General features: G+C 44.8%; 1 protein-coding gene across 2 annotated transcripts in view; it reads left to right on the top strand.

Annotated features, from left to right (window-relative positions):
- Window positions 1-9,888, top strand: part of LOC110515341 (gremlin-2-like) — a 39,186-nt gene extending 29,298 nt beyond the window's left edge. The window contains exons 2-4 of one of the 2 annotated variants that reach the window (XM_036960822.1): window positions 6,076-7,445; window positions 7,525-9,370; window positions 9,695-9,888. In XM_036960822.1, coding sequence (XP_036816717.1) covers window positions 6,077-6,580 — 504 coding nt within the window. In that variant the 5' untranslated portion in view covers window position 6,076 and the 3' untranslated portion in view covers window positions 6,581-7,445; window positions 7,525-9,370; window positions 9,695-9,888. Of the gene's footprint in view, window positions 1-6,075; window positions 9,371-9,694 lie in introns of both variants that reach the window. The other variant, XM_036960821.1, reaches the window with a different exon arrangement.
- The last annotated feature ends 13,754 nt before the right edge of the window (window positions 9,889-23,642 follow it).

The following is a 23,642-nucleotide window of genomic DNA, read 5'->3' as shown; positions in this document are numbered from 1 at the left end:
AGAGAGAGAGAGAGAGAGAGACAGAGAGAGAGAGAGAGAGACAGAGAGAGAGAGAGAGAGAGAGAGAGAGACAGAGAGAGAGAGAGAGAGAGAGAGAGACAGAGAGACAGAGAGAGAGAGAGAGACAGAGAGAGAGAGAGAGAGAGAGAGACAGAGAGAGAGAGAGAGAGAGAGAGAGAGAGACAGAGAGAGAGAGAGAGAGAGAGAGAGAGAGAGAGAGAGAGAGACAGAGAGAGAGAGAGAGACAGAAGAGAGAGAGAGAGGGAGAGGAATGGAATGTTTTCTGACGGCAGAGAGAAACATATCAAAAGAAAAATAATAACACAAATAGTAACGAAAACAATATATACCAATATACTATAATACCAGTACTAATATATATATATTCATAAACATATATACACACTCACACACATGCATATATATATTTATATATACACTGCTCAAAAAAATAAAGGGAACACTAAAATAACACACAAATTTATCAACCCATGGGGGTCTGGATTTGGAGTCACACTCAAAATTAAAGTGGAAAACCACACTACAGGCTGATCCAACTTTGATGTAATGTCCTTAAAACAAGTCAAAATGAGGCTCAGTAGTGTGTGTGGCCTCCACGTGCCTGTATGACCTCCCTACAACACCTGGGCATGCTCCTGATGAGGTGGCAGATGGTCTCCTGAGGGATCTCCTCCCAGACCTGGACTAAAGCATCCGCCAACTCCTGGACAGTCTGTGGTGCAACGTGGCGTTGGTGGATGGAGCGAGACATGATGTCCCAGATGTGCTGAATTGGATTCAGGTCTGAGGAACGGGCGGACCAGTCCATAGCATCAATGCCTTCCTCTTGCAGGAACTGCTGACACACTCCAGCCACATGAGCATTGTCTTGCATTAGGAGGAACCCAGGGCCAACCGCACCAGCATATGGTCTCACAAGGGGTCTGGGATCTCATCTCGGTACCTAACGGCAGTCAGGCTACCTCTGGCGAGCACATGGAGGGCTGTGCGGCACCCCAAAGAAATGCCACCCCACACCATGACTGACCCACCGCCAAACTGGTGATGCTGGAGGATGTTGCAGGCAGCAGAACGTTCTCCATGGTGTCTCCAGACTGTCACATGTGCTCAGTGTGAACCTGCTTTCATCTGTGAAGAGCACAGGGCGCCAGTGGCGAATTTGCCAATCTTGGTGTTCTCTGGCAAATGCCAAACATCCTGCACGGAGTTGGGCTGTAAGCACAACCCCCACCTGTGGACATCGGGCCCTCATACCACCCTCATGGAGTCTGTTTCTGACTGTTTGAGCAGACACATGCACATTTGTGGCCTGCTGGAGGTCATTTTGCAGGGCTCTGGCAGTGCTCCTCCTTGCACAAAGGCGGAGGTAGCAGTCCTGCTGCTGGGTTGTTGCCCTCCTACGGCCTCCTCCACGTCTCCTGATGTACTGGCCTGTCTCCTGGTAGCGCCTCCATGCTCTGGACACTACGCTGACAGACACAGCAAACCTTCTTGCCACAGCACGCATTGATGTGCCATCCTGGATGAGCTGCACTACCTGAGCCACTTGTGTGGGTTGTAGACTCCGTCTCATGCTACCACTAGAGTGGAAGCACCGCCAACAGTCAAAAGTGACCAGAACATCAGCCAGGAAGCATAGGAACTGAGAAGTGGTCTGTGGTTACCACCTGCAGAACCACTCCTTTATTGGGGGTGTCTTGCTAATTGCCTATAATTTCCACCTGCTGTCTATTACATTTGCACAACAGCATGTGAAATGTATTGTCAATCAGTGTTGCTTCCTAAGTGGACAGTTTGATTTCACAGAAGTGTGAATGATATATATATATATATATATATACACACATTACGATATATATACACACACATATATACATACATACAGTGGGGCAAAAAAGTATTTAGTCAGCCACCAATTGTGCAAGTTCTCCCACTTAAAAAGATGAGGCCTGTAATTTTCATCATAGGTACACTTCAACTATGACAGACAAAATGAGAAGAAAAAAATCCAGAAAATCACATTGTAGGATTTTTAATGAATTTATTTGCAAATTATGATGGAAAATAAGTATTTGGTCAATAACAAAAGTTTCTCAATACTTTGTTATATACCCTTTGTTGGCAATGACAGAGGTCAAACGTTTTCTGTAAGTCTTCACAAGGTTCACACACACTGTTGCTGGTATTTTGGCCCATTCCTCAATGCAGATCTCCTCTAGAGCAGTGATGTTACACACACACACACACACACACATATACATATATACATATATACATATATACATATATACATATATACATATATACATATATACATATATACATACATACATACATATATACATATATACATACATACATATATACATACATACATACATACACACATACATACATACACACACACATATATACATACACACACACACATATATACATACACACACATATATACATACACACACACACATACATACATACATAAACACACACAGGTACTATTCATACACCAGTACTATTTATACACCAGTACTATATATACCAGTACTGAGTAACTTGGCTATATACACTGGCAACCAGTACTATTTATACCAGTACTGAGTTAATGATAACTAGTCAATATACACTGGGTAGCAGTACTGAGCCAATGATAACTAGTCAATATACACTGTCTACCAGTACTGAGTCCATGTTCAGGGGTACAAGGTAATATCAAATCAAATCAAATGTATTTATATAGCCCTTCGTACATCAGCTGATATCTCAAAGTGCTGTACAGAAACCCAGCCTAAAACCCCAAACAGCAAGCAATGCAGGTGTAGAAGCACGGTGGCGAGGAAAAACTCCCTAGAAAGGCCAAAACCTAGGAAGAAACCTAGAGAGGAACTAGGCTATGTGGGTTGGCCAGTCCTCTTCTGGCTGTGCCGGGTGGAGATTATAACAGAACATGGCCAAGATGTTCATAAATGACCAGCATGGTCGAATAATAATAAGGCAGAACAGTTGAAACTGGAGCAGCAGCACGGCCAGGTGGACTGGGGACAGCAAGGAGTCATCATGTCAGGTAGTCCTGGGGCATGGTCCTAGGGCTCAGGTCCTCCGAGAGAGAGAAAGAAAGAGAGAATTAGAGAGAGCACATGTGGGGTGGCCAGTCCTCTTCTGGCTGTGCCGGGTGGAGATTATAACAGAACATGGCCAAGATGTTCAAATGTTCATAAATTACCAGCATGGTCGAATAATAATATGGCAGATCAGTTGAAACTGGAGCAGCAGCACGGCCAGGTAGACTGGGGACAGCAAGGAGTCATCATGTCAGGTAGTCCTGGGGCATGGTCCTAGGGCTCAGGTCCTCCGAGAGAGAGAAAGAAAGAGAGAAGGAGAGAATTAGAGAATGCACACTTAGATTCACACAGGACACCGAATAGGACAGGAGAAGTACTCCAGATATAACAAACTGACCCTAGCCCCCCAACACATAAACTACTGCAGCATAAATACTGGCGGCTGAGACAGGAGGGGTCAGGAGACAATGTGGCCCCATCCAAGGACACCCCCGGACAGGGCCAAACAGGAATATCTTGGCTATATACACAGAGTACCAGTACAGAGTTGATGTGCAGGGCTACCAGGTAAATGAGACAGATATACACTTTATATAGAAAAGTTCCCCACCGCCCATGGTGCATCAGGTTTTTCCAATATGGAAACCGCTTCTCCGCTCCTAACCTTCAGAGCTCATCACATAGCAGGCTTTGCTCTGACTCGGCACCAACTCCTAAAAGGCTTTAGTTAACCTTCAGAGCTCATCACGTAGCAGCTTTGCTCTGACTCGGCACCAACTCCTAAAAGGCTACAGTTGACGAGCGGCAAGAGGCAGAACAAACATGCCTTCTCAATCAGAAGTTTGTGTATTCGTCAAATAGACTGATATCTAAATAGAAATAGTTATATACAGCATCCACCTTCACATCCAGAGTGTTTTGTAGACAGGATAAGGGTCATTACATTCTTTAACTCAGATCTCAAGGATCAGACAAACGGACTGACTAGGCAAGTCAGTTAAGAATCAATTCTTATTTACAATGACGGTCTACCGGGGAACAGTGGGTTAACTGCCTTGTTCAGGGGGCAGAATGACATATTTTGACCTTGTCAGCTCAGGGATTCAATCCAGTAACCGAATCCCTAGTGAACTCCCTGTCCTGGCCGAAGTCTATGAATCCCTAGTGAACTCCCTGTCCTGGCCGAAGTCTATGAATCCCTAGTGAACTCCCTGTCCTGGCCAAAGTCTATGAATCCCTAGTGAACTCCCTATCCTGGCCAAAGTCTATGAATCCCTAGTGAACTCCCTATCCTGGCCAAAGTCTATGAATCCCCAGTGAACTCCCTATCTTTGCCAAAGTCGATGAATCCCTAGTGAACTCACAGTTAAACAATTTCTTAATTGAGTAGAACATACTGAGCAGGGTTCAGTCTGGCTTTAGATCGGGACACAGCACCACAACTGCAGCTATGGCAAACATTAAGGGACTTGATAAAAAAACAAGATTGTGCTGCTCTGTTTGTGGATGTACAGGTAGTTTATTCTAACCTCTCCTCTCTCTGTCAGGATGTACAGGTAGTTTGTTCTAACCTCTCCTCTCTGTCAGGATGTACAGGTAGTTTCTTCTAACCTCTCCTCTCTGTCAGGATGTACAGTAGTTTATTCTAACCTCTCCTCTCTCTGTCAGGATGTACAGGTAGTTTGTTCTAACCTCTCCTCTCTGTCAGGATGTACAGGTAGTTTCTTCTAACCTCTCCTCTCTGTCAGGATGTACAGGTAGTTTCTTCTAACCTCTCCTCTCTGTCAGGATGTACAGGTAGTTTGTTCTAACCTCTCCTCTCTGTCAGGATGTACAGTAGTTTCTTCTAACATTTCCTCTCTCTGTCAGGATGTACAGGTAGTTTGTTGTAACCTCTCCTCTCTGTCAGGATGTACAGTAGTTTCTTGTAACCTCTCCTCTCTCTGTCAGGATGTACAGTAGTTTCTTCTAACCTCTCCTCTCTGTCAGGATGTACAGGTAGTTTGTTCTAACCTCTCCTCTCTGTCAGGATGTACAGTAGTTTATTCTAACCTCTCCTCTCTCTGTCAGGATGTACAGGTAGTTTGTTGTAACCTCTCCTCTCTGTCAGGATGTACAGTAGTTTCTTGTAACCTCTCCTGTACATCCTGACAGAGAGAGGAGAGGTTACAAGAAACTACCTGTACATCCTGACAGAGAGAGTAGTTTCTTCTAACCTCTCCTCTCTGTCAGGATGTACAGGTAGTTTGTTCTAACCTCTCCTCTCTGTCAGGATGTACAGTAGTTTCTTCTAACCTCTCCTCTCTCTGTCAGGATGTAAAGGTAGTTTGTTCTAATCTCTCCTCTCTGTCAGGATGTACAGGTAGTTTGTTGTAACCTCTCCTCTCTGTCAGGATGTACAGTAATTTCTTGTAACCTCTCCTCTCTGTCAGGATGTACAGTAGTTTCTTCTAACCTCTCCTCTCTGTCAGGATGTACAGGTAGTTTGTTCTAACCTCTCCTCTCTGTCAGGATGTACAGTAGTTTCTTCTAACCTCTCCTCTCTCTGTCAGGATGTAAAGGTAGTTTGTTCTAATCTCTCCTCTCTGTCAGGATGTACAGGTAGTTTGTTCTAATCTCTCCTCTCTGTCAGGATGTACAGGTAGTTTGTTCAAACCTGTCTGTCTGGACGTACAGGTAGTTTGTTCTAACCTCTCCTCTCTGTCAGGATGTAAACGTAGTTTGTTCTAATCTCTCCTCTCTGTCAGGATGTACAGGTAGTTCGTTCTAATCTCTCCTCTCTGTCAGGATGTACAGGTAGTTTGTTCTAACCTCTCCTCTCTGTCAGGATGTACAGGTAGTTTGTTCTAATCTCTCCTCTCTGTCAGGATGTACAGGTAGTTTGTTCTAACCTCTCCTCTCTGTCAGGATGTAAACGTAGTTTGTTCTAATCTCTCCTCTGTCAGGATGTTCAGGTAGTTTGTTCTAACCTCTCCTCTCCTCTCTCTGTCAGGATGTACAGACAGTTTGTTCTGTCAATCCTGCTTGCAGGCGTCCTTTGGCTGGTGGGCGGAGACACCCGCAAGACCCGCCTCCAAGGCTCTATCCCCAACCCTTTCAAAGGGAACGGCAACACCTCTGACAAACGCACCCGCAAACAGGAAATACTTGCCTCCAGCCAGGAAGCTCTGGTCGTCACAGAGAGGAAGTACCTGAAGAGTGACTGGTGCAAGACCCAGCCGCTGCGTCAGACGGTGAGCGAGGAAGGCTGTCTCAGTCGTACCGTCATCAACAGGTTCTGCTACGGACAGTGTAACTCCTTCTATATCCCACGACACGTTAAGACGGAGCAGGAGTCTTTCCGGTCCTGTGCTTTCTGCCGGCCGCATCGTTTCACCACGCTGACCGTAGAAATGGACTGTCCTGACCTCCAGCCGCCCTTCAGGCACCGCAAGATCCAGAGAGTCAAACAGTGTCGCTGTATATCGGTCTCCGTCGGTGACTCTGGGAAGCGGTGATACTCGTCTCTCTTTTTTTATCATCTTGGACAATCCCTAGATACTGTACAGATATTCCGCTCACCTCACAGGAGACAGTTTGTACAAGACTCGAGTACATGGAGGGTGAGGACATGCATTTTTACTGACGGCACATAGAATGAATACATAAAAGCTGAAGGGGCCCACTCTCTTTAGAAGACCTGAGCATGACAGACATTTCTATGGAGCAGCTCTGTGTTGATCATACCAAGCACTCTATATGAGACAAACGGACATTTCTACAACCCAGGCTGAATCAACCCATACACTCTGTAGTTCAAAGATGGTGGATAAATTAAGATATCTTACTCAGGCGGGTTTACCGTTAAAAACAAAAAATGGTCACAATTCCAGACTGCTTAAGGAAGTGTCTTTCCAATAGACAACAATGCAATAGCAGCTGGGTCTGGTCTACTTAGTTCATTGACTGTATATGAACCCGGGGGAAAAAAGCAGAGTGAGACATCTCACTTCCTGTACCGTCTCTGCAGAAGCAGACTTACCTGGACCACAGGTCTCCTCAGCCTGTCGGAGAGGGGGGGGTTGTATTCAAATGGAAGAAAACTGACTGAAACAAAAAGAGACTTGTCTAATACAAAATGCTAATTTTCAACTACAAAATGTGTTTCTAATGTGTACCCTAATAGATATGACCTTATTCCAGAGGGACTCTGGTAGAGAGGGTGTTGGAGAGACTGACTGGGTTAGTAGAAGGTCCTACTGTAACAACAGCTGACCTTATTCCAGAGGGACTCTGGTAGAGAGGGTGTTGGAGAGACTGACTGGGTTAGTAGAAGGTCCTACTGCAGAAACAGCTGACCTGGGGTTTCACAGAGGGTAGGAGGTTGTTGAATAGAGACTGACTGGGTTAGTAGAAGGTCCTACTGCAGAAACAGCTGACCTGGGGTTTCAGAGGGTAGGAGGTTGTTGAATAGAGACTGACTGGGTTAGTAGAAGGTCCTACTGCAGAAACAGCTGACCTGGGGTTTCACAGAGGGTAGGAGGTTGTTGAATAGAGACTGACTGGGTTAGTAGTAGGTCCTACTGCAGCAACAGCCGACCTGGGGTTTCACAGAGGGTAGGAGGTTGTTGAATAGAGACTGACTGGGTTAGTAGTAGGTCCTACTGCAGCAACAGCCGACCTGGGGTTTCACAGAGGGTAGGAGGTTGTTGAATAGAGACTGACTGGGTTAGTAGTAGGTCCTACTGCAGCAACAGCCGACCTGGGGTTTCACAGAGGGTAGGAGGTTGTTGAATAGAGACTGACTGGGTTAGTAGAAGGTCCTACTGCAGAAACAGCTGACCTGGGGTTTCAGAGGGTAGGAGGTTGTTGAATAGAGACTGACTGGGTTAGTAGAAGGTCCTACTGCAGCAACAGCTGACCTGGGGGTTTCAGAGGGTAGGAGGGTGTTGAATAGAGACTGACTGGGCTAGTAGAAGGTCCTACTGCAGAAACAGCCGACCTGGGGTTTCACAGAGGGTAGGAGGTTGTTGAATAGAGACTGACTGGGTTAGTAGAAGGTCCTACTGCAGAAACAGCTGACCTGGGGTTTCAGAGGGTAGGAGGTTGTTGAATAGAGACTGACTGGGCTAGTAGAAGGTCCTACTGCAGAAACAGCTGACCTGGGGTTTCACAGAGGGTAGGAGGTTGTTGAATAGAGACTGACTGGGTTAGTAGTAGGTCCTACTGCAGAAACAGCTGACCTGGGGGTTTCAGAGGGTAGGAGGGTGTTGAATAGAGACTGACTGGGTTAGTAGTAGGTCCTACTGCAGCAACAGCCGACCTGGGGGTTTCACAGAGGGTAGGAGGGTGTTGAATAGAGACTGACTGGGTTAGTAGTAGGTCCTACTGCAGAAACAGCTGACCTGGGGTTTCAGAGGGTAGGAGGGTGTTGAATAGAGACTGACTGGGTTAGTAGAAGGTCCTACTGCAGCAACAGCCGACCTGGGGTTTCACAGAGGGTAGGAGGTTGTTGGAGAGACTGACTGGGTTAGTAGTAGGTCCTACTGCAGAAACAGCTGACCTGGGGTTTCACAGAGGGTAGGAGGGTGTTGAATAGAGACTGACTGGGTTAGTAGAAGGTCCTACTGCAGAAACAGCTGACCTGGGGTTTCAGAGGGTAGGAGGTTGTTGAATAGAGACTGACTGGGTTAGTAGTAGGTCCTACTGCAGAAACAGCTGACCTGGGGTTTCAGAGGGTAGGAGGTTGTTGAATAGAGACTGACTGGGTTAGTAGTAGGTCCTACTGCAGAAACAGCTGACCTGGGGGTTTCAGAGGGTAGGAGGGTGTTGAATAGAGACTGACTGGGTTAGTAGTAGGTCCTACTGCAGAAACAGCCGACCTGGGGTTTCACAGAGGGTAGGAGGTTGTTGGAGAGACTGACTGGGTTAGTAGTAGGTCCTACTGCAGAAACAGCCGACCTGGGGTTTCACAGAGGGTAGGAGGTTGTTGAATAGAGACTGACTGGGTTAGTAGTAGGTCCTACTGCAGAAACAGCTGACCTGGGGTTTCACAGAGGGTAGGAGGGTGTTGAATAGAGACTGACTGGGTTAGTAGTAGGTCCTACTGCAGAAACAGCTGACCTGGGGGTTTCAGAGGGTAGGAGGGTGTTGAATAGAGACTGACTGGGCTAGTAGAAGGTCCTACTGCAGAAACAGCCGACCTGGGGTTTCACAGAGGGTAGGAGGTTGTTGAATAGAGACTGACTGGGTTAGTAGTAGGTCCTACTGCAGAAACAGCTGACCTGGGGTTTCACAGAGGGTAGGAGGTTGTTGAATAGAGACTGAGTGGGCTAGTAGAAGGTCCTACTGCAGAAACAGCTGACCTGGGGGTTTCAGAGGGTAGGAGGGTGTTGAATAGAGACTGACTGGGCTAGTAGAAGGTCCTACTGCAGAAACAGCCGACCTGGGGTTTCACAGAGGGTAGGAGGTTGTTGAATAGAGACTGACTGGGTTAGTAGAAGGTCCTACTGCAGCAACAGCCGACCTGGGGTTTCACAGAGGGTAGGAGGGTGTTGAATAGAGACTGACTGGGTTAGTAGAAGGTCCTACTGCAGCAACAGCCTACCCGGGGGTTTCACAGAGGGTAGGAGGGTGTTGAATAGAGACTGACTGGGTTAGTAGTAGGTCCTACTGCAGCAACAGCCGACCTGGGGTTTCACAGGCAATATATCATTATGTACAAATAAATATCACATTATTAGATTTAGAGAGATTATATCAATACAATGTTACATTATAATGGCATTTATATTTACATAAATGAATAAATTATATCCTAAATCTGTACCGAAGTTGAAAGTTTATCTTGGTGTGTTTTCATTGTGTTTTGTTTAAACTTTGCCGTCGGTATTGTAAAAAGTTCAGATGAAAGTTGCTGCAAACAACAACTCAGTCTGAAGACTCGTATTCTTAACCATCGTCTTTCAGGACACGTTTCTGATTAGAACGCCTTCAAAAGAGAATCAAAATCAACCAACCACAGAAAGGCTGTTCTCAACAAAAGAGAATCAAAATCAACCTGCACCAACCACAGAAAGGCTGAATTTATTCCTTTTTATTGTAGATAAATGACATTGCTGCTCCCAGAAACAAGCAGAGATCCAGTAACATACTAACAACATTTTACACTAATAAACCATTATCCAACAACTCCAGGATGATGATTTAACATGCTGCGGGACAGAAAATAAAATCTTTACAAAAATATGTTACACAAAGAATACAATACTACCTTACATTGATAAAAGCATTTTAAATATATTATTTTTAGTAATCAAGTCAATAATTTGAATGCACTTTTCAATGTAAAATGAACAATTCCTTTAGGACTGTTCACTAATCTTACATTAACAAAATGTTTGTCAAACCAACAGACTACATTTCCCATAAGCCTCTCTGTCCTCACATACATTAGAAATGTCTTCTTACCGAGTCACATGGACATCACTTCAGATAAATGAAACGGGACTAAGTTATACATTTGCAGTTTTACACAAAAATTGGCATATATTTTTCCTCGATGAGAGTAGAAATATGTCTTTGAAGTGATGTTTTTATTGTTAAGTGAGTAAAACATGCCAGAAGTCAATTCTACAGCTGGTCTTCTAGACTGAGTGAACAGTGATCAGATAACAGCTTCTGTGGGTAAACCTCTCTACTGGTCAGGAAGGATACAGAGAGCTCTTCTCTGTCGGACACAATCTAGTTGAGCTCAACGTTGGACATCATGTCTGTATGCCAAATGGCTCCCTATATAGACCACTACTATGGGCCCTAATCCAAAGTAAGGTACTAAATAGGGAATAGGGAGCAGTTTGGGACACAGGCCATTATTCAAAGTTATTATGTTGCTGTAAGAACACCCAGTTAAGCTGATCCATTATTGACTTGGACTAAAGAACATGGGTAACGCTCTTTCGTTTTTTTACCCCCCCCCCCCCCCAATACCACGTTTAATTTCAAATGCATGTTGAGAACACGAACTGCCTTTTGGGATTAAGAAGGGTGAATTACTCTCGATTAGATCAACGGCCTAAAACCAACAACACCGAACATCAACATGTTGACGGTGACCTGTCAGAGTCTGCATCCCAAATGGAACACTAGATAGTGCATAGGTCCTGGTCAACAGTAGTGTACTATATAGGGAATAGGGTGCATGGGCCCTGGTAAAAAGTAGTGTACTATATAGGGAATAGGGTGCATGGGCCCTGTTCAACAGTAGTGCACTATATAGGGAATAGGGTGCATGGGCCCTGGTCAACAGTAGTGTACTATATAGGGAATAGGGTGCCATTTGGGATGCATCCTGGACAACGGCTGTGTTCGTTTTCCTTCTTCACGTTCTGCTGTGTTTCTCGTCACACGTCTCCTCTCTCACGTCCAATGAGGTTGTGTTTTAATATGTACACAATCACTGTTTCAGTGAGCCTAATACACATTTATATTGCTTTGGAAAACACATCTCGTCATGGTATACAGTAAGCTTGAATAGGTAACATGTTTGGCATTTCAGATCAGTACTGTAGGGGGTATGACTGGAGAAGATGGCTCCAGGTATCTCAACAGTAGGGGGTAGGACTGTGGAGAAGATGGCTCCAGGTATCTCAACAGTAGGGGGTAGGACTGTGGAGAAGATGGCTCCAGGTACCTCAACAGTAGGGGGTAGGACTGGAGAAGATGGCTCCAGGTACCTCAACAGTAGGGGGTAGGACTGTGGAGAAGATGGCTCCAGGTACCTCAACAGTAGGGGGTAGGACTAGAGAAGATGGCTCCAGGTACCTCAACAGTAGGGGGTAGGACTGTGGAGAAGATGGCTCCAGGTACCTCAACAGTAGGGGGTAGGACTGGAGATGGCTCCAGGTACCTCAACAGTAGGGGGTAGGACTGTGGAGAAGATGGCTCCAGGTACCTCAACAGTAGGGGGTAGGACTGTGGAGAAGATTGCTCCAGGTATCTCAACAGTAGGGGGTAGGACTGGAGAAGATGTCTCCAAGTACCTCTACAGTAGGTATGCTTTAGTATGTCCCTGTGGAAGTCATCCTATAAATATAGTTCTGGTATAATGACATCCTCTCACCTCTGATCCCATGGTGCTTCCCTCTTCCTTCTGATTGGATGTTGATGTTTGTGTGTCTAATGAGCTAATAACAGAAGCCTGCATAGTCGGTCCCATAGAGCAGGCAGGAGGACGGGTGACGGACAGACTGACAGCTGCTTGGAGTCAAAAAATAAAAAGTAGTATCTTATATCCCAAACGGCACCCTTTTCCTATGTAGTGCACTACTTTAGACTAGAGCCCTATGGGACCCTGGTCTAAAGTAGTGCCCTACATAGGGAATAGTGTGTCATTTGGTTCTAAAGCCTAAGTGATTCATCTGTAGTAGTACATGCAGTCCAATGTGGTTGTTCCTCGTCTCTCTCTCCAGTAAACGTAGACGTCCACTGGTCTTAAATCTTCATGCCCAGCTTGGCTTTCTGTGGAAAAACGATACGTTAAATGTTCAGATATGCTTTCTTCAGGCTTTAAACGGTGTTAAAGACTCAATCAAGTAAAAGTCCATGTGTATATAGTGGCCAATTATATTGTGAGGATGATCACTTACGATTCCCGAAGCATGCTTGGGTTTGACACTGTAGGTAGCCTTCTCCTTGGCTTGTCTGAAGCACTCCTCTGCCTTCTTCAGTCTGTATCGCAGAAACACAACATCACACAGCAGTCACATAACACACTGCAGTCAGCTACCATATACATCTGGGTCATAGTGAAAACCCACAATGCTGTCCTGATACCATCATCTAGCCAACCTTCCACCATATTCATACAACGTTCGGGGCACCATGGACAGAACATCCACATAAGCAGTATAATGCCCCTTAAAAGCTCCCGCAGGCCTTCAGCCATGGCAGGCCGACACACAGGCCCTCTACATTTTCCTTTCAGCCATGGTGGGCCGACACACTGATCCTTCTACACAGGCCTATGTATTCAAGGTAATGAGCCACTGGCCCTGTGTGCTCCTGGATACTGATTGGTTGTAACAGGATCAGGAAAGGAACCATCTGGAACCTCCCCATTACAGAGGTGGAGCGGTCGGAACAAACCATTCCCATCAGGAACAGGGGCTCCCCATTATGGAGGTGGAGCGGTCGGGAGGAACAGGGGCTCCCCATTACAGAGGTGGAGCGGTTGGGACAAACCATTCCCATCAGGAACAGGGGCTCCCCATTACAGAGCAGGACAAAGGCAGACAGGGACGATGACAGGAGTTCTATTAACCAGCCCTGTGATGTCAAAACCCTGGTGAAATAAATAGCACATAGAATTCAAAAAAAGGTTTTTACCAGATATTGTTCATCCTGATCAGACAGATTACAATTACTTCAAACAATTGAATATTATGAAAAATCGAAGATTATCAATCTGATTAAGTATGAATAGAATGTATATTTAAATGCCTGGATGACTTTAATTTTGGTGAATCTCTTATACAGGAGAGAGGGGTGAGGGGGTTAAAGTTATGTACAGCAACCCCAGATGTAAAATAGTAAATCAATGGTAACTTCTTAGAAAGTATTCAGCTTTTAAGAAGAGTAAAACAAGGCTGTCCGTTATCTCCATATTTATTTATTACGACCATTGAAATACTAGCTATTAAAATTAGATCCAACAAGAACATCAAGGGGTTGGAAATCCAGGGTTAAGAAACAAAAAATTTAAGTTTTTACTTAAGTTAGGAATCTGGATGCCTGCACAGTCTCATTGAACATCTTGGTCACTTTTCTAGCCTCTCTGTACTAAAACCTAATTATAACAAGTGCACCATATTACGTATTGGATCGTAAAAAAAAAGATTGTGTTTACACTAACTTGTAGTTTACCAATCAAATGGGCAGATGGTGAAGCAGACGTACTTGGTATTCACATCTCAAAAAATATAAATTAACTACCAATCAATTTCAATAGAAAGTGACCAATTTAAAAATATATATTTTTAAATGTTCTGCAACCATGGAGAGGTAAGTACTTGTCTATTTATGGAAAAATCACATTGATTAACTCTTTGGTCCTGTCCCAGTTAATGGCACTGGCTCGTTTTTTAAATCATGAGTAAAAATGTTTTTCATTTTAATTGGAATGCTAAACCAGACAAAATTAAACATCCATATTAATATAATGAATAAGAGTTTGGCTAAACTTATAAAACATTAAAAGCTTTTTCACTAAATTAAACCTTTCTGCCTTCATACAACTTCTCATTTCTAATTGAAAATGAAGTTTTGTTTAAAGTATCGCCCTTGAACAAATATTAATGATATAAAAAAAAACGGATTAATCAAAAAATTATTTATGGAAAAAAACAAAACAATTGTATTATATTTGTTAATGATATTATGAATAGAAAGGGAAGTGTTATGTCACATTGGAAAATATATGGGAATAGCTGCTCAATACAAATTCACAACCAACTGATTGCAGCATTTCTCCACAAAAATGGAGGCGGCAGATGGAAAAGGGAACTTGTTTGTCTGCCATATATTAAAGATACAAATTGGCTGAAAGGAACTGGCACCAATAGAAAAAACACACCAGTTTAATTTGAGAACAAACATGTTGACAGCTGCATCGTATAGGTTGCAAAATAAATGGGAGATTTGATAAACCATCTGCCATGATGATGACGGTACATGACTTGGTACATGAACTGGTGCAAAAAAATCTACACTTATTTCAACACTTAGTTTTTCTATTTAAATAATGAAATAATTTGCCACCAAAAGAATGCTATGTATATGGGGCATACAACAATCTCAGTTCTGTAGATTTTGCTGGGAAAGTGACAGAATCAATAGATCATTTATTCTGTTATTGTAGCTTGTTTCTGGTCACAGGTTCAGGAACGGTAAAAATAAATTAATCACAACATGCACTTAAAATTAACCTCACAAATAGCAGTGTTGGGAGATCTGGAAAACCCCACTGAGTCAATAACTAATATAATACTCGCAGGAAAAGTTATCTTTAGCTCACAATCTGTGGATAATATACGATTAGAAAGGTTAAAAATGTATGTAAAACATCACAATTGAAAAATATATGGAACATGGAAACCAAATGAGGGTGGTCTATGGTGATAGGTGGGATGGGCTGAGAGAGGCTGAGGGGGTGGGATTAAAGAGCTGAGGTTTGGTAATGTACTATTGTTATGTGACTGCTTTATATAAAAGTACCATGTATGTAAAATGTATAAGTAGCAGAAAAGCTGTAATAAAAACAGATTTGTCCTCCAGAGAGAGAGAGGGTGGAAGGGTTAGTAATGGAAAACAGATTTGTCCTCCAGAGAGAGAGGGGGTGGAAGGGTTAGTAATGGAAAACAGATTTGTCCTCCAGAGAGAGAGAGGGTGGAAGGGTTAGTAATGGAAAACAGATTTGTCCTCCAGAGAGAGAGGGGGTGGAAGGGTTAGTAATGGAAAACAGATTTGTCCTCCAGAGAGAGAGAGGGTGGAAGGGTTAGTAATGGAAAACAGATTTGTCCTCCAGAGAGAGTCAACCCGGCGGAGTCAACCCGGCGGAGTCAACCCGGCGGAGTCAACCCGGCGGAGTCAACCCGGCGGAGTCAACCCGGCGGAGTCAACCCGGCGGAGTCAACCCGGCGGAGTCAACCCGGCGGAGTCAACCCGGCTGTCATATTCTCACATTCTTCAGTCAAACTGACACAACAGGAAACTGAACTCCTCTTCCAGTGTGCAAGTGAGACAGAGACAGAGAAAGAGAGAGGCAGTAAGAGAGAAAGAAAGAGAGAGGCAGTAAGAGAAAGAAAGAGAGGGGCAGTAAGAGAGAGAGAGAGGAGAGAGCGCGAGCAGCAGCAGCAGTAAGGAGAGAGTGAGAGAAAGAATATCCTCTTCATGACAGATTTTAATTGTAGCCAGATGTTAAATCTCTGTGGTCGGAAGTTCTTAACTGACAGCCTGACACCCTCTCTACCCACCACCTGTCCACAAGCCCCACGCTTCCCTTCGTTAAGTACTGGAGGAGGATCACTATCCTGCCACCAAAACAGAGGAGAGGAAGATGGAGGGGAGGGGATGAGGAGGGAAGGAGAGAAGAGGGGAAGGGGAGGGAGAGAGGATGGGAGGGGAGGGAGAGAGGAGGGGAGGGGAGGGAGAGAGAGAGGAGGGGAAGGAGAGAGGAGGGGAGGGGAAGGAGAGAGGAGGGGTAGGGGAAGGAGAGAGGAGGGGTAGGGGAAGGAGAGAGGAGGGGTAGGGGAAGGAGAGAGGAGGGGTAGGGGAAGGAGAGAGGAGGGGTAGGGGAAGGAGAGAGGAGGGGTAGGGGAAGGAGAGAGGAGGGGTAGGGGAAGGAGAGAGGAGGGGTAGGGGAAGGAGAGAGGAGGGGTAGGGGAAGGAGAGAGGAGGGGTAGGGGAAGGAGAGAGGAGGGGTAGGGGAAGGAGAGAGGAGGGGTAGGGGAAGGAGAGAGGAGGGGTAGGGGAAGGAGAGAGGAGGGGTAGGGGAAGGGTAGAGGAGAGGTAGGGGAAGGGTAGAGGAGAGAGGAAGGGGAGAGGTAGAGGAGAGAGGAAGGGGAGACGAAAGGAGGGGGGCAGAGGGGGAGAGGAAAGAATGCAGTGCATTTCATGTCTAATTTCCTTGACCTCCAAACCGTCAACAGAACCAGTGATGGTCTCCAGGACCATAAATGGGAATGTGTTGTTGTAATGAGACTCTTCTTGACACACTGTCTGCTTTATGAGAGCTGGCTGCCACACCAGAGGACAGTAGTGATCAGGGATGAGTGTGTGTGTTGGTGTTTATGTATTCAGGGTGATAAATGATAACTGATCTGATATATCCAGAATATATGCCAAGAGGCTGAACAAATATTAATATAAACCCTGAAATAGAGTGTGGAACAGGGCGAATATTCATATACCGAGACATGTCATTCTGTCCCCTGGGAGAAACCTTCCTAACCTAGACATGTCATTATGTCCCCTGGGAGAAACCTTCCTAACCTAGACATGTCAATCAGTCCCCGAAGGGGAGAAACCTTCAAACCTAGACATGTCATTCTGTCCCCTGGGAGAAACCTTCCTAACCTAGACATGTCATTCTGTCCCTTGGGAGAAACCTTCCTAACCTAGACATGTCAATCTGTCCCCTGGGAGAAACCTTCCTAACCTAGACATGTCAATCTGTCCACCGGGAGAAACCTCCCTAACCTAGACATGGCAATCTGTCCCCTGGGAGAAACCTTCCTAACCTAGACATGTCACTATGTCCCTTGGGAGAAACCTTCCTAACCTAGACATGTTAATCTGTCCCCTGGGAGAAACCTTCCTAACCTAGACATGTTAATCTGTCCCCTGGGAGAAACCTTCCTAACCTAGACATGTCATTATGTCCCTTGGGAGAAACCTTCCTAACCTAGACATGTCATTATGTCCCCTGGGAGAAACCTTCCTAACCTAGACATGTCAATCAGTCCCCGAAGGGGAGAAACCTTCCTAACCTAGACATGTCATTCTGTCCCCTGGGAGAAACCTTCCTAACCTAGACATGTCATTATGTCCCCTGGGAGAAACCTTCCTAACCTAGACATGTCATTCTGTCCTCGAAGGGGAGAAACCTTCCTAACCTAGACAGGTCATTCTGTCCCCTGGGAGAAACCTTCCTAACCTAGACAGGTCATTCTATCCCCTGGGAGAAACCTTCCTAACCTAGACAGGTCATTCTGTCCCCGAAGGGGAGAAACCTTCCTAACCTAGACAGGTCATTCTGTCCCCGAAGGGGAGAAACCTTCCTAACCTAGACAGGTCATTCTGTCCCCTGGGAGAAACCTTCCTAACCTAGACAGGTCATTCTGTCCCCTGGGAGAAACCTTCCTAACCTAGACATGTCATTCTGTCCCCGAAGGGGAGAAACCTTACTAACCTAGACAGGTCATTCTGCCCCTAGGAGAAACCTTCCTAACCTAGACAGGTCATTCTGTCCCCTGGGAGAAACCTTCCAAACCTAGACAGGTCATTCTGTCCCCTGGGAGAAACCTTCCTAACCTACACATGTCCTTCTGAGGTCTGAAGGTCAGGGGTTTTATGTACCAGGCATTGGGTTGCAAAACTACCAGTAGTTTACCAAAGTTACCACAATCTTCAGTCATTTTTGTAATTGACAGAAAATCTGTGACAATCACATCTTTCTTAATTAAGTTCTATTTCAATAACAAACGAATGTTTTCATAAAGTTTTCCTTTTAAAAACAAATAATAATCTGTGTCCATATTGTTCATGAGTTTCTACTAGATAAACCAATATGATTCAAGAGAAAAGCGCATAATTAATGAAAATATGTAAATGAACATTTCGATTTCTTAATGAATTTCTTAATTAATGAACTCTGCACCTCGTCCAACTAGAACATGTCCCGACTGCCGCCAGTCTAACGCCAAAACAACCAAACACACCGACATCAGCAAAGATCTCTGTCTGGATCCGGTCTAGTTAGACGTCGGCAAAGATCTCTGTCTGGATCCGGTCTAGTTAGACGTCAGCAAAGATCTGTCTGGATCTGGTCTAGTTAGACGTCGGCAAAGATCTGTCTGGATCCGGTCTAGTTAGACGTCGGCAAAGATCTGTCTGGATCCGGTCTAGTTAGATGTCGGCAAAGATCTGTCTGGATCCGGTCTAGTTAGACGTCGGCAAAGATCTGTCTGGATCCGGTCTAGTTAGACGTCGGCAAAGATCTGTCTGGATCCGGTCTAGTTAGACGTCGGCAAAGATCTGTCTGGATCCGGTCTAGTTAGACGTCAGCAAAGATCTCTGTCTGGATCCGGTCTAGTTAGTCGTCGGCAAAGAAGTGTGGAAAATAACATTCATCCCTCTTAATAAACACCAATGGGATTCACCAACTTGATGGTTTATATTTAGGATAATTTCGTACAGTTTTGGTAACATTCTTTTTTGTTGTTGTTGAAAATCTTATTTCATATATTGGAAATAAGGCCAAACAGAGGAAGGGCCAGAGATACACTATTTAGGATTTTATTTCACCTTAATTTAACCAGGTAGGCCAGTTGAGAACAAGTTCTCATTTACAACTGCAACCTGGCCAAGATAAAGCAAAGCAGTGCGACAAAACAACACAGAGTTACATATAAACAAACGTACTGTCAAGTTTATTACATGACTGGGATGATGGTGTTGATGTGTGACAGGATGTTCAAAGCATTTCACGGTGACAGATGTGGGCGCTGCAGGACGACAGTCATTTAAGCAGGTTGTCTTGGAGTTCTTTGGAACAGAGAAAATTGTGGTCTGCTTTGAAACATGTTGGGATTACAGACTCCGACAAGGAGATGGTGGTCTGCTTTGAAACATGTTGGGATTACAGACTCCGACAAGGAGATGTTGAAAATGTCAGCGAAGACACTTTCCAGCTGGTCTGCACACGCTCTGAAAAACGACCCCTGGTATTCTGTCTGGCCCAGCGGCCTTACGAGTCTTACACACGTCGGCCACGGAGAGAGAAATCACGCAGTCGTCCACGATGAGTCAATGAATGCAGAGGACAGCCTCTGGTTAATGCAGTACAGGAGTCAGAAGTGTTACCTATTAGAATGCAGTACAGGGGTCAGAAGTGTTACCTATCAGAATGCAGTACAGGGGTCAGAAGTGTTACCTATCAGAATGCAGTACAGGGGTCAGAAGTGTCACCTATCAGAATGCAGTACAGGGGTCAGAAGTGTTACCTATCAGAATGCAGTACAGGGGTCAGAAGTGTTACCTATTAGAATGCAGAATAAGGGTCAGAAGTGTTACCTATTAGAATGCAGAATAGGGGTCGAAAGTGTTACCTATCAGAATGCAGTACAGGGGTCAGAAGTGTTACCTATCAGAATGCAGTACAGTGCTCAGAAGTGTTACCTATCAGAATGCAGTACAGGGGTCAGAAGTGTTACCTATCAGAATGCAGTACAGGGGTCAGAAGTGTTACCTATCAGAATGCAGTACAGGGGTCAGAAGTGTTACCTATTAGAATGCAGAATAAGGGTCAGAAGTGTTACCTATTAGAATGCAGTACAGGGGTCAGAAGTGTTACCTATCAGAATGCAGTACAGGGGTCAGAAGTGTTACCTATCAGAATGCAGTACAGGGGTCAGAAGTGTCACCTATCAGAATGCAGTACAGGGGTCAGAAGTGTTACCTATCAGAATGCAGTACAGGGGTCAGAAGTGTTACCTATTAGAATGCAGAATAAGGGTCAGAAGTGTTACCTATTAGAATGCAGAATAGGGGTCGAAAGTGTTACCTATCAGAATGCAGTACAGGGGTCAGAAGTGTTACCTATCAGAATGCAGTACAGTGCTCAGAAGTGTTACCTATCAGAATGCAGTACAGGGGTCAGAAGTGTTACCTATCAGAATGCAGTACAGGGGTCAGAAGTGTTACCTATCAGAATGCAGTACAGGGGTCAGAAGTGTTACCTATTAGAATGCAGAATAAGGGTCAGAAGTGTTACCTATTAGAATGCAGAATAGGGGTCGAAAGTGTTACCTATCAGAATGCAGTACAGGGGTCAGAAGTGTTACCTATCAGAATGCAGTACAGGGCTCAGAAGTGTTACCTATCAGAATGCAGTACAGGGGTCAGAAGTGTTACCTATCAGAATGCAGTACAGGGGTCAGAAGTGTTACCTATCAGAATGCAGTACAGGGGTCAGAAGTGTTACCTATCAGAATGCAGTACAGGGCTCAGAAGTGTCACCTATCAGAATGCAGTACAGGGGTCAGAAGTGTTACCTATCAGAATGCAGTACAGGGGTCAGAAGTGTTACCTATCAGAATGCAGAATAGGGGTCAGAAGTGTTACCTATTAGAATGCAGTACAGGGGTCAGAAGTGTCACCTATCAGAATGCAGTACAGGGGTCAGAAGTGTTACCTATCAGAATGCAGTACAGGGGTCAGAAGTGTTACCTATCAGAATGCAGAATAGGGGTCAGAAGTGTTACCTATTAGAATGCAGTACAGGGGTCAGAAGTGTTACCTATCAGAATGCAGAATAGGGGTCTAAAGTGTTACCTATCAGAATGCAGTACAGGGGTCAGAAGTGTTACCTATCAGAATGCAGAATAGGGGTCTAAAGTGTTACCTATCAGAATGCAGTACAGGGGTCAGAAGTGTTACCTATCAGAATAGGGGTCAGAAGTGTTACCTATCAGAATACAGAATAGGGGTCAGAAGTGTTACCTATCAGAATGCAGTACAGGGGTCAGAAGTGTTACCTATCAGAATGCAGAATAGGGGTCTAAAGTGTTACCTATCAGAATGCAGTACAGGGGTCAGAAGTGTTACCTATCAGAATGCAGAATAGGGGTCAGAAGTGTTACCTATCAGAATGCAGTACAGGGGTCAGAAGTGTTACCTATCAGAATGCAGAATAGGGGTCTAAAGTGTTACCTATCAGAATGCAGAATAGGGGTCAGAAGTGTTACCTATCAGAATGCAGTACAGGGGTCAGAAGTGTTACCTATCAGAATGCAGAATAGGGGTCAGAAGTGTTACCTATCAGAATGCAGTACAGGGGTCAGAAGTGTTACCTATCAGAATGCAGAATAGGGGTCTAAAGTGTTACCTATCAGAATGCAGTACAGGGGTCAGAAGTGTTACCTATCAGAATGCAGTACAGGGGTCAGAAGTGTTACCTATCAGAATGCAGTACAGGGGTCAGAAGTGTTACCTATTAGAATGCAGTACAGGGGTCAGAAGTGTTACCTATCAGAATACAGAATAGGAGTCTAAAGTGTTACCTATCAGAATGCAGTACAGGGGACAGAAGTGTTACCTATCAGAATGCAGAATAGGGGTCTAAAGTGTTACCTATCCGAATGCAGTACAGGGGTCAGAAGTGTTACCTATCAGAATGCAGAATAGGGGTCAGAAGTGTTACCTATCAGAATGCAGAATAGGGGTCAGAAGTGTTACCTATCAGAATGCAGTACAGGGGTCAGAAGTGTTACCTATCAGAATGCAGAATAGGGGTCTAAAGTGTTACCTATCAGAATGCAGTACAGGGGTCAGAAGTGTTACCTATCAGAATGCAGAATAGGGGTCAGAAGTGTTACCTATCAGAATGCAGTACAGGGGTCAGAAGTGTTACCTATCAGAATGCAGAATAGGGGTCTAAAGTGTTACCTATCAGAATGCAGTACAGGCGTCAGAAGTGTTACCTATCAGAATGCAGTACAGGGGTCAGAAGTGTTACCTATCAGAATGCAGAATAGGGGTCTAAAGTGTTACCTATCAGAATGCAGTACAGGGGTCAGAAGTGTTACCTATCAGAATGCAGAATAGGGGTCAGAAGTGTTACCTATCAGAATACAGAATAGGGGTCAGAAGTGTTACCTATCAGAATGCAGTACAGGGGTCAGAAGTGTTACCTATCAGAATGCAGTACAGGGGTCAGAAGTGTTACCTATCAGAATGCAGTACAGGGGTCAGAAGTGTTACCTATCAGAATGCAGAATAGGGGTCAGAAGTGTTACCTATCAGAATGCAGAATAGGGGTCAGAAGTGTTACCTATCAGAATGCAGTACAGGGGTCAGAAGTGTTACCTATCAGAATGCAGAATAGGGGTCTAAAGTGTTACCTATCAGAATGCAGAATAGGGGTCAGAAGTGTTACCTATCAGAATGCAGTACAGGGGTCAGAAGTGTTACCTATCAGAATGCAGAATAGGGGTCAGAAGTGTTACCTATCAGAATGCAGTACAGGGGTCAGAAGTGTTACCTATCAGAATGCAGAATAGGGGTCAGAAGTGTTACCTATCAGAATGCAGTACAGGGGTCTAAAGTGTTACCTATCAGAATACAGTACAGGGGTCAGAAGTGTTACCTATCAGAATGCAGTACAGGGGTCTAAAGTGTTACCTATCAGAATACAGTACAGGGGTCTAAAGTGCCCTCTGATTGTGGGAAAACAAACTGTTACTTTGCCTGAACAAACCTTACAACCCAATGGGAACAAGATGATGATGAGACTCCTGACGTTTTCTTTACAAACCACTTCCCTCCTCTCCTCCAGGTTAATGCCCTGAAACCATGACCAACATCTGTACGACTCTCACAGGGCACCGCGGTGTCACACACACACACACACACACACACACACACACACACACACACCCTCTTGTACTGCCGAGCAGTGCAGGGACGTTCTCTATGCATTCAGAGTAACCTGAAACTAGACATTATCGTACCAGATCCAGACAGAGAAACTAGACATTATCGTACCAGATCCAGACAGAGAAACTAGACATTATCATACCAGATCCAGACAGAGAGACTAGACATTATCATACCAGATCCAGACAGAGACTAGACATAATCGTACCCGATCCAGACAGAGCCTAGACATTATCGTACCCGATCCAGACAGAGAAACTAGACATTATCGTACCCGATCCAGACAGAGAAACTAGACATTATCGTACCAGACCCAGACAGAGAGAAACCCAGACATTATCAATCCAGACAGAGAGAAACCCAGAC

Source organism: Oncorhynchus mykiss, chromosome 23 (assembly GCF_013265735.2).
Source record: "Oncorhynchus mykiss isolate Arlee chromosome 23, USDA_OmykA_1.1, whole genome shotgun sequence".
NCBI classification, from domain to species: domain Eukaryota; kingdom Metazoa; phylum Chordata; class Actinopteri; order Salmoniformes; family Salmonidae; genus Oncorhynchus; species Oncorhynchus mykiss.
The sequence above is the reverse complement of the archived record's forward strand: the minus strand, read 5'-3'. Positions and strand labels throughout refer to the sequence as shown.